Source organism: Oncorhynchus nerka, linkage group LG13 (genome assembly GCF_034236695.1).
Source record: "Oncorhynchus nerka isolate Pitt River linkage group LG13, Oner_Uvic_2.0, whole genome shotgun sequence".
NCBI lineage: Eukaryota > Metazoa > Chordata > Actinopteri > Salmoniformes > Salmonidae > Oncorhynchus > Oncorhynchus nerka.
Window position 1 is genome coordinate 52,002,872 of NC_088408.1, and position 12,244 is coordinate 52,015,115.

The 12,244-nt window shown below is 42.0% G+C and overlaps 1 protein-coding gene across 1 annotated transcript; it reads left to right on the forward strand.

Moving 5' to 3' along the window:
- The first annotated feature begins 3,275 nt into the window (after positions 1-3,275).
- On the forward strand, positions 3,276-11,936 carry LOC115140530 (serine/threonine-protein kinase Nek2-like). Its single transcript, XM_029678859.2, is given in 10 exon segments — positions 3,276-3,653; positions 3,656-3,730; positions 4,455-4,672; positions 8,085-8,325; positions 8,856-8,938; positions 9,030-9,156; positions 9,377-9,605; positions 9,997-10,051; positions 10,266-10,342; positions 10,626-11,936. Coding segments are annotated over 10 exon segments (1,338 nt in total). The 5' UTR covers positions 3,276-3,632; the 3' UTR covers positions 10,838-11,936.
- Positions 11,937-12,244: the final 308 nt, after the last annotated feature.

Sequence of the window (12,244 nt, forward strand, 5' to 3'; positions counted from 1 at the left end):
GCTCTATGGGCCTACTGTTTTATCTGTATTATTACACCTCTACTGTGGGGCTCTATGGGCCTACTGTTTTATCTGTATTATTACACCTCTACTGTGGGGCTCTATGGGCCTACTGTTTTATCTGTATTATTACACCTCTACTGTGGGGCTCTATAGGCCTACTGTTTTATCTGTATTATTACACCTCTACTGTGGGGCTCTATAGGCCTACTGTTTGGCATAGGACTGAATTACTAAGATTGTTGCATTTATGTGTTGCCGGTAGACATAAACCCTTTTGAGGTTAGGTCATGAATGAGAAGCCTAGCTGCCACTTGTTAAACTAAGCTGCCTGACTGGCAGATGTGGCATCCCCTGTGTCTCTCCCTCCCAGCTGCTGGTCCTCAGAAGGATGGGTGACACGTAGTGTGGCCTCCCAAGAGCCCCTAGTGCCCTCCAATGGTCTCTGTTGTTTTGGTTGTCAACTTCACACTCAGCACCCCACCACTCCTGGCTGGCTTACAGACAGAGGGAAACTGGTTCCACAATAGCCGTTCTGTAGGAAATTACCTTTGTGGTGACAGACTGACTGTTTCTCACCACACCCCGAGCCCTGCCGTGTCCTCCTGACGTGCGTGGGTCAGCAACTTGTGACAAGAGAGGCGAGTGACACAGGGGTAATTCGAACACGCCTGTCACCGCAATAACCCCTAGCGGGACTCTGCAGAGGTTTGTTTTGATCACATGACTCCGCTGAGGATGGATACCGTGTTTACTGGAACTCAATTCCTGTTAGCCTCCCCTGTGTGCATGACAGGGCGCCATGGAAACAGCCCTAGTGTCAGTGACCTTTTTGGGACTAGTACATGCACAAACATAATTGGAATTAGAAATTGTTGCTGCAAACTAGCCTCTCTACGTGGACACCTGTTGTTCACAGAGAGCATCACAACAGGCAAGATGATTGGTGATATGATGGCAATGATGAGATCATGAACACTGACAAGTTCAGGGCCATGTTCATTAGGCACCAAACAGAAAAAAATGATCTGAAACAGGGAATGAATACCTGAACTTGTAAAATAAGAAATGTTTGTTTTTGTTCTTTATTGAAAAGCATTTTGCCACAGTGTGCAGTAATGAATACAACCCAGGTAAAAGGCTATTGATATCCAAGGGTGAAGTGTGATGTCTCTGTATCGAGTTTCAACCACACAGTAATTCAAACGCTCTGCAGATTTCATGGCTGCCTTTCATCTAGCCTTGCTGGCCCACCTAACCTTACACCCAGTCAATTGAATGGGAAGGATCATTTTCTAGTACAAACTGCAAACAACCTCCCTGGCAATGTAGGCAGTAAATCAATGAGTTGTTCTGTTGTGGGGTATCATCACGTTCTAATGTAGCCTTTGCTATGTGAGGTCAACTGCTAACAATTTCTATCACACTACTCTCCTAACATTGATTTATGGTGCAGAGTGATATTCATATTCAGCATTGCTCTGGGACCGTGTGCAGACAGAGAACTCGGTCTGGCTGCCCAATGTTGTCTCACAACGACAAGCTAAGCAGCAGAAAATTATTCAAGCCAATGAGCCATATGTAAAAACATCCAAGAGGGCTGTCTGTCTCTTGATGTCCACTAGACTGACAGAAGACGTTTGTTACAATCTTAAAGATGAAAATACTATACAAATATAGTTCACAAAAGTCATGATATTTTTGATTGACACTGGAAAATATAGACCTAGTCAATATATTATTAGATTTGTGGCACCAGGTATTATTCTATTCTGTTCAAATCAAATTGTATTGGTCACATACACGTGATTAGCAGATGTTATTGCGGGTGTAGCAAAATGCTTGTGCTTCTAGCTCTGACAGTGTAGTAATATCTAACAAGTAATATCTAACAAATTACACAACATATACCCAATACACACAAATCTAAGTAGGAATGAATTAAGACTATATACATATGGACAAGCGATGTCAGAGCGGAACAGACTAAGATACAGTCGAATAGTATAGAATACAGTATATACATATGAGATGAGTAATGCAAGATATGTAAACATTATTAAGTGAGTGAGATACCATAGAATAGTATAGAAAATAGTATATACATATGAGATGAGTAATGCCAGGTATGTAAACATTAAGTGACTAAGATACCATATAATAGTATTGAATACAGTATATACTGTACATATGAGATGAGTAATGCCAGATATGTAAACATTATCAAAGTGGCTAGTGTTCCATTCCTTAAAGTGGCCAATGAGTTATAGTCTATGCCTATAGGCAGCAGACTCTAATGTGCTAGTGATGGCTGTTTAACAGTCTGATGACCTTGAGATAGAAGCTGTTTTTCAGTCTCTCGGTCCCAGCTTTGATACACCTATACTGACCTCGCCTTCTGGATGATAGCGGGGTGAACAGGTAGTGGCTCGGGTGGTTGATGTCCTTGATGATCTTTTTGGCCTTCCTCGGACATCGGGTGCTGTAGGTGTCCTGGAGGGCGGGTAGTTTGCCCCCGGTGATGCGTTGCGGGCGGTGCAGTTGCCGTACCAGGTGGTGATACAGCCCGACAGGATGCTTTCAATTGTGCATCTGTAAAAGTTTGGGAGGGTTTTAGGTGACAAGCCAAATTTCTTTAGCCTCCTGGGGTTGAAGAGGCTCTGTTGCGCCTTCTTCACCACACTGTCTGTGTGGGTGGTCCATTTCAGTTTGTCAGTGATGTGTATGCCAAGGAACTTGAAGCTTTCCACCTTCTCCACTGCGGTCCAGTCAATGTAGATAGGGGGGTGCACCCTCTGCTGTTTCCTGAAGTCCACGATCATCTCCTTTGTCTTGTTGACGTTGAGTGAGAGGTTGTTTTCCAGGCACCACACTCCCAGAGCCCTCACCTCCTCCATGTAGGCTGTCTCATCATCGTTGGTAATGTTCTATTCGGTTCTGTTCTACTCTATTATGTTCTGTTTTCTTCTATTTTAACTTGCATAGATGGACAAGGTGTACTTTGATAGAATAGTTATCAATGTGTGGCACCACTCGGGCAATTACTTGTTGTTATTTGCATGGAGGTGGTCACCTTGGGGGAGAATAAAAGTACAGTTTGCTTTTACTGCCACCTTGTGGTGAGATTATATCACACAGAGTAGCGTAATCAGTAAGGAAGATTTTAGATTTATACATTGGGTTCTGTGATGTTTTTTAAAAATTACATGAGTACATTTTAATTTTGACATGCATATCAATTTAAAAGATTCCTCCTCTTTAAACACCCGCGCCAGATCTTGCGGGTGTCAGATGCTTAGCAACCTGCAGGTTGTATCTTAATTCCAGCCAATCAGAATATTCTGAATGCGGACCAACCACATTGAATAATTCAGGCACCAATTTTAAACCGTCATCTACACAAATCACTGTAAGTGATAAATAAGTGATCGAAGATATATTGCCAGCAATTACATTTGCTAACATTATTTAAGGAAATAAAACGTACAAAATATTTCCATTGCCAGAGTAAAGTTGTTCCTCTCCTTCGCTGAACACCTGCAACTAGCTAAGTACAGTACAGTAACGTTACAGTAAGCTACAGTAGCTACCTTGGATGCAAACTTTGCAATTAGCTAGCTAGCTTCGCCAAAATGCCATCTCGTGTTGACGATTATATAAGGTGTTGTATACCATAGGATCAGGGTCTTATGGCAAATGTCAGAAAATACGGAGGAAATCTGATGGGAAGGTAAGTGTTTTTCTTTTTACAGCGTGCACTGTACTGTACCTAGCTAGCTAACGTTAGAAGCTAGCAAATGTAACGTAGCTACCTGTCTACAGTAACGTTAGTGAATTTATTTATATATAAATATATATGTTTTGTTTATTTTTATTTTTCGATATGTTTACTTTGACAATGTAAGTAATAATGAAATTGTCATGTCAATAAAGTCAATTGAATTTAATTGAATATATGGTTCGACTTTGTGTAGCTAACGTTATGCTTACTAGCTAACTTTAGCTAGCTAGTTAACGTTAGTTAACATGGCCACTAGCGTAATAAACTCAACTCCATTGAGTTCACCAAGTAAGCCACCAGGCCAGGTACGTTAGCTTCTGGGCTCTTGAGCCAAGAAGGGGTTCCAAAAATGACCTCAATAAACAGAAAGGGGCACATCAGACCTCCCGATATCTATGAACAAAACTAAATCATAAGCTATGTTGTTTACCTACAACTGAGGATTTGATGTCATATAGCTAACGTTATGTATGTGAACCATACAGCATTTGAAGTAAAACACGTAGCTGGTTAGTACCTAGCCTTCAATGTATATGTTTATTTGCCATCTTTTAAAGTATGTTCCCAACATCAAGCATTTTATTCCATGCATTTCCTGTGAAACCTTAGAAATTAAATAACATCTGGCCAATCAATAAATGCTTAGTTTTGTGGTGTTTGGGTTTCATCATAGATTCTAGTTTGGAAGGCGCTGGACTACGGCACAATGGCTGAGAGCGAGAAGCAAATGCTGGTGTCCGAGGTCAACCTCCTCCGTGAACTGAAGCATCCAAACATTGTGAGATATTATGACCGCATCATAGATCGGACCAACACTACACTGTACATCGTTATGGAGCACTGCAAAGGCGGCGACCTCTCCAGCCTCATCACCAGATGCATCAAAGAAAGGTGTGTGTGTTTTGTGCTGTCGTGTTTACCTTGGTTTCCTTGTCCATCCATGTATACAGTGCATTCCTAAAGTATTCAGACCCCTTCCCTTTTTCCACATTTTGTTATGTTACAGCCTTCTTCTAAAAATGTATTAAATTCATTTTTTTACTCATCAATCTACACAGAATAACCCATAATGACAAATCAAAAACAGGTTTTTAGAATTTTTGTAGTAAAATGAAAATGTAGTAAAAATAAATAAATGCCTTATTTGCATAAGTATTCAGACCCTTTGCTATGAGACTTGAAATTGAGCTCAGGTGCATCCTGTTTCCATTGATCATCCTTGAGATGTTTCCACAGCTTGATTAGTGTCCACCTGTTGTAAATTCAATTGATTGGACATGATTTGGAAAGGCACACACCTGTCTATATGAGGTCCCACCTTTGACAATGTATGTCAGAGCAAAAACCAAGCCTTGAGGTCAAAGGAATTGTCGGTAGAGCTCCGAGACAGGATTGTGTCGAGGCACAGATCTGCAGCATTGAAGGTCCCCAAGAGCACAGTAGCCTCCATCATTCTTAAATGACTTCCTAGAGCTGGCCACCAGGCTAAACTGAGCAATCGGGGGAGAAGGGCCTTGGTCAGGGAGGTGAGCAAGAACCCGATGGTCACCCTGACAGAGCTCCAGAGTTCCTCTGTGGAGATAGGAGAACCTTCCAGAAGGACAACCATCTCTGCAGCATTCCACCAATCAGGCCTTTATGATAGTGGCCAGACGAGAGCCACTCCTCAGTAAAAGGCATGACAGCACGCTTGGAGTTTGCCAAACGGAATCTAAAGAACTCTCAGATCATGAGAAACAAGAATTTCTGGTCTGATGAAACCAAGATTGAACTCTTTGGCCTGAATGTTAAGCGTCACATCTGGAGGAAACCTGGCACCATCCCTATGGTGAAGCATGGTGGTAGCAGCATCGTGCTGTGGGGATGTATTTCAGGGACTGGGAGACTTGTCAGGATCAAGGGAAAGATAAACGATGCAAAGTACAGAGAGCTTTTTGATGAAAACCTGCTCCAGAACGCTCAGGACCTCAGACTGGGGCGAAGGTTCACCTTCCAATAGGACAACAACACTTAGCACACAGCAAGACAATGCAGGAGAGTCTCTGAATGTCCTTGAGTGAACCATCCAGAGCCTGGACTTGAACCAGATCAAACATCTCAGGAGAGACCTGAAAATAGCTATGCAGCGACGCTCCCCATCCAACCTGACAGAACTTGAGAGGATCTGCAGAGAAGAATGGGAGAAACTCCCCTAATACAGGTGTGCCAAGCTTGTAGCGTCATACCAACGAATACTCTAGGCTGTAATCGCTGCCAAAGGTGCTTCAACAAAGTACTGAGTAAAAGGTCTGAATACTTATATAAATGTGATATTTCCGATTTTATAAATATGCAAACATTTTTTAAATTTATTTTTTACTGTTTTTTTGCTTTGGCATTGTGTGTAGATTGACGAGGGGGGAAAACGACGTAATCCATTTTAGAGTACGGCTGTAATGTAACAACATGTGGAAACGGTCAAGGGGTCTGAATACTTTCCGAATACACTGTACATACAGTGGGGCAAAAAGGTATTTAGTCAGCCACCAATTGTGCAAGTTCTCCCACTTAAAAAGATGAGAGAGGCCTGTAATTTTCATCATAGGTACACTTCAACTATGACAGACAAAATGAGAAAAAAAAATCCCGAAAATCACATTGTAGGATTTTTAATTATTTTTTTTGGAAATTATGGTGGAAAATAAGTATTTGGTCACCTACAAACAAGCAAGATTTCTGGCTCTCACAGACCTGTAACAACTTCTTTAAGAGGCTCCTCTGTCCTCCACTCGTTACCTGTATTAATGGCACCTGTTTGAACTTGTTATCAGTATAAAAGACACCTGTCCACAACCTCAAACAGTCACACTCGAAACTCCACTATGGCCAAGACCAAAGAGCTGTCAAAGGACACCAGAAACAAAATTGTAGACCTGCACCAGGCTGGGAAGACTGAATCTGCAATAGGTAAGCAGCTTGGTTTGAAGAAATCAACTGTGGGAGCAATTATTAGGAAATGGAAGACATACAAGACCACTGAAAATCTCCCTCGATCTGGGGCTCCACGCAAGATCTCACCCCGTGGGGTCAAAATGATCACAAGAACGGTGAGCAAAAATCCCAGAACCACACGGGGGGACCTAGTGAATGACCTGCAGAGAGCTGGGACCAAAGTAACAAAGCCTACCATCAGTAACACACTACGCCGCCAGGGACTCAAATCCTGCAGTGCCAGACGTGTCCCCCTGCTTAAGCCAGTACATGTCCAGGCCCATCTGAAGTTTGCTAGAGAGCATTTGGATGATCCAAAAGAAGATTGGGAGAATGTCATATGGTCAGATGAACCCAAAATATAACATTTTGGATAAAACTCAACTCGTCGTGTTTGGAGGACAAAGAATGCTGAGTTGCATCCAAAGAACACCATACCTATTGTGAAGCATGGGGGTGGAAACATGATTTGGGGCTGTTTTTCTGCAAAGGGACCAGGACAACTGATCCGTGTAAAGGAAAGAATGAATGGGGCCATGTATCGTGAGATTTTGAGTGAAAACCTCCTTCCATCAGCAAGGGCATTGAAGATGAAACGTGGCTGGGTCTTTCAGCATGACAATGATCCCAAACACACCGCCCGGGCAACGAAGGAGGGGCTTCGTAAGAAGCATTTCAAGGTCCTGGAGTGGCCTAGCCAGTCTCCAGATCTCAACCCCATAGAAAATCTTTGGAGGGAGTTGAAAGTCCGTGTTGCCCAGCAACAGCCCCAAAACATCACTGCTCTAGAGGTGATCTGCATGGAGGAATGGGCCAAAATACCAGCAAGAGTGTGTGAAAACCTTGTGAAGACTTACAGAAAATGTTTGACCTCTGTCATTGCCAACAAAGGGTATATAACAAAGTATTGAGATACACTTTTGTTATTGACCAAATATTTATTTTTCCACCATAATTTGCAAATAAATTCATGAAAAATCCTACAATGTGATTTTCGGGATTTTTCTTCCTCATTTTGTCTGTCATAGTTGAAGTGTACCTATGATGAAAATTACAGGCCTCTCTCATCTTTTTAAGTGGGAGAACTTGCACAGTTGGTGCCTGACTAAATACTTTTTTGCCCCACTGTATATCCAATGGCCATCCCTCTCTGACACCTAGGTAGCGAACGGCGGATACCCACCCTTTGAGGGTGTTGAACACTGGCCTCCCAGCCTGTAGGCAAACTCTGAGGGTTGTCATGACTAAAAAGAATAATACAAATTGCATTTGGCATGTTCAAGGTAAGCGTGTTGGTTGGTAACTCTGTGCATGTTGTGTTCCTTCTGGCCAGGCGTTACTTGGAGGAGGAATTCATCATGCGAGTCATGGCACAGCTCACTCTTGCACTGAAGGAGTGCCATTGCCGGAGCGATGGTGTGGCCACAGTGCTGCACAGAGATCTCAAGCCCGCCAATATCTTCCTGGATGTCAAGCAAAATGTCAAGCTCGGTGACTTTGGTCTCGCAAGAATCCTGAACCATGACACCAGTTTCGCTAAGACTTTCGTCGGAACCCCTTACTACATGTCGCCTGTGAGTCAATAGCAAAAGCAAAGGCTTTGGGAATTGGGAATCCTATGATTATGGTTTTAAAAGTAAAACTTTTTTTTTCAACCAGATACTCTGGTTTTCTTTCTTTTTTAAACACATTTATTGGATTTGGGTAAATTATAAAGTAGTTTGACAACTATTTGAAAGCATTTAAATTATATCAAACTCAATCATTTATCTTTTCCATTGATGAAGACATGGTGTCTCATGGTTTGGTGGAGAATGCAAAATGGGTCAACTTTGAGCACCTATTTCCTGAATGTTTTGGCATTCAGGTACAAAATGTCACTTTCTTGACCACTTCTTCCATGGACAAACATGTATGGAAATGTATATTTAAATCAAAAGGGAGGCTGTCAAAAAGTGATGCAATTCATATGGATTTGCCCATTTTCAAACAGGACAATCAACATAATTGGTACAGAAAAATACAAAATACAACCCTCCCACCCCATACTCTAGTTTTCTATTCAATCAATCTGTCCATGTGTGGACAATTCCATATTTTACAGGAACAAATTAATCGCATGTCCTACAACGAGAAATCGGATATCTGGTCCCTGGGATGCTTGTTGTATGAACTCTGTGCCTTATCGTAAGTTACCTTACCGGTCATCTATATTCTTACTAAATATCCCTCAGTCAATGCCTTAGACTACAGTCTGACGCATGTTTCTTCCACCAAGGCCTCCTTTCACAGCTTATAACCAAAAAGAGCTGGCAGAGAAGATCCGAGAGGGGAAGTTCAGGAGGATCCCCTACCGGTACTCAGAGGAGCTGAACACACTCCTGTCCAGAATGCTCCATTTAAAGGTTTGGAATATGTTTCACGGCACAGAAAATCTCCATCTAAAGTTCATGTCATCTTGTGAGCAACTCCTCACTGCAGCATACCTGTTGAGATGATTATTATTTGTCTCCATCGCCAAGCACATTATTATGCTCAAAATACAATTTCAATGTCAAGAGATTTTAATCCCTCCTGCCCACCATTCTACTCTTTGTTGATTTGGCTGTTGTGCCTCGTTGCCAGGACTACCTGAGGCCCTCGGTGGAGTCCATTCTCCAGAGCAGCCTGTTGGTGGACGTGGTCGCCGATGAGCAGAGGATGCAGGCGCGCAACTGGAGGAGTTCGGCTAATCCAGAGAACCCAAAGCCAGCCGGGTCTTCAACCTCCCCGACCGCTGCGGCGCTGAGGCTCAAGGAGCAATTGCTGCGGGAGAGGGAGAAGGCCCTAAAAGAGTGCGAGGAGAGGCTGGAGCGTGAGTGTTTACCCTTATCACGATTAAGCTTAATTCTGTTCTTAATTGAAATTTCAATTAACTTAAATTGACTGAATTGAAAACTGATTCAACCCCAACCCTGGTCCCTATAATGTCAGAGTCACAGATGAGACCCCTCTGGTGTTGGAACACGGATGTTCTTTTAATCAGTGTTGTTTGGTGTGGACTGCTGAAACATCTATAATGATTGTTGTTTGTAGTCAATGTGTCACTGGCTATGCTACTGAGTGTATATAGACTGAATTGTTTGTAATCTGTGGAATTTTTATGCTGTAACTCTGGTGAATTAGGCTTTCACTGTAAATAAGAATTTGTTCTTAACTGACTTGCCTAGTTAAATAAAAAATATATATATATATTCCTCCTACAGAGCGGGAGCAGGAGCTTTGTGTTCACGAGAGACTATCGAATGAGAAACTTGCCAGGTAAAACAAAGCTCCCTTGGATCACTTCACTTGAAATGCAGAAAACTGCTGTTTTAATGTCACATTAGACTAACTGCTAAGGCTTTAGTCCTCCAAGATGTGTTAATGCTACTTTCCTTCACGCTTTGCTGTCATAATCGCATTCCTTGCTATAAAACTGCAAGAGGGTTGGCTATACTCTATTTTGACTCCCAGAAATGTATTTTCATTTCAGAGCGGAGAGTTTGTTGAAGAGCTGCAACCTGGTAAAACAGCAGAAGACCCTGCCACCACTCTATTCCAATGACATGGGTATGGGTGTCAAGTGAAAAACTAGGAAAGGGGAGGATACGTGATTTTGCTTCTATATTGAAGTTGAACAATATGATATAGGGTAGCCATGTTTTCAGATCAAATAAAGGGGAGGGAATACATTTAGGTCACTTTAAGACACCTGTCTTTTTCTCTGGGCAAATTACGAACTTGAGAATTGTTTTGGTAACATATTATGGGAGGGTATTTTATCTGCACATAATGTAGTGCTCAATAAAACCTGTTCAACATGTGTAACTTTTTGCCATCTTGGCCCCCTTAGATGTGGGAGAGGAGAATGTCCCCCTTGAAAAGAAGGTCAGTTTTGCCAGAGACAGCAAAGAGAACCAGAGGCCTGATCAGAAGCAGAGCGAGAAGAGCCAGGAGCTGGTCCTGAAGAGGAGGCTGCAGACAGCCAACCTGCGGACCCAGGCCCTGGAGGAGGTGGAGAGGAAGTACCAGCTCAAGAGCAGGCAGATCCTAGGCATCCGCTAGCACCAGGAGAGCCTGCTGTTTAGGGCCTGATTATCAGTGTCATGTGAATGGATGTCTGAGCTACGTCCCAGAAGCTACTGGTCTCTGCTCAGTCTTTCTGACTATGCTCAGTCTTTCTGACTAATAGAGAGTTTTAAAAACTCACTGAAAGCTAGTGGTCACACCCTTTAGGGAAAATGTGTAGCTTTAATTTATTTGTATCATAGTGTGAGTGATTGTACTGTGATGAAATGGCTAAATATTGGATACCAAATATGTTTTTTAGTGGTGTGAATGTTTTTTTCACCTCGACATTTCAAATGTGTCGATGTTAGACTGAATTGCACTGAAGTTATGATGCTTTGTACATACTGTGGCATTAAAAATATATTTCAAGGGCTGTGTTGGTACAGTATCCAGAGATGTATAAATGGGTGTCCACTCCCACATACACTGCTGGAAATATGTAAATGTTTGGCAAATATGAGTTTAGGAATTGGGAAGGGTTGGCAAACGTCAAGGCCATTGTTTTCTGTTAAAAATAGACACTGGTGACCCAACAAATGTCTGTTTCAGTGGAATTGTTATCTGATTGACATTTGTCTTTTATTGTTCCTTTGCCCTTGGCTTGTCTCCTATTAATCTCAAATGGGCATTTTGATTAGGGCTACATGATGGTCAGCTCTTGCTACACTTTTCTAAATGTTTCATTTTATGTTCTCAGCAGTTTGCAAAGAAATGTGACCATGTAAATGATTTGGGAATATAACATGTAAGGGTGAGTGCACTCTTGTAGAGGAAGCTATGTAATCAGAGATGGATGATTGTTGTAGATTGTACATTCTCTTTATTTCTAAATGAAAGATTTACGTTACATGCAAGTGATCTCATTCTCACCTTGTACGGTTTATCTGTTGATTGAGTACGGTTACATGCACACAATAATGCAATTTGTGTGGATAGTCAAATTAATATAATAGTTTGATTAAAACGTTTACATGCTTTGCAAGAATAACGATTTCCCTAATAATCCTGTTTACATGGACACATCTGAAATCAGGATACCAGATGGCACTCTGACAAATGCAGAATGTCGATCAAAATAAACGTTCTAACACAGCGATAATGTTATTTTTGGAAGCATATATGATTCTGATTTCGGACATATAAAATGTGTATGTGAAAATGACTTAGACGCATACATTCAGTTCGGAACTAATTTCACTCGCTCTAAAGTGGTAGGCTCGCTGGGCTGTCGTTAGCGTTTACGGAGATCAAATGCACAGCTGGAAAGCCGATTAAGGTGTTTACGTGTCCTAATAATTTCCTCTGGCTCTCAACTAGTAGATACAGTGCGGGTAGGCTACCTACATCAGGAGATTAATATGGATAAGAGCGATATTATTTGGATATGTTAAACTGCAGCCA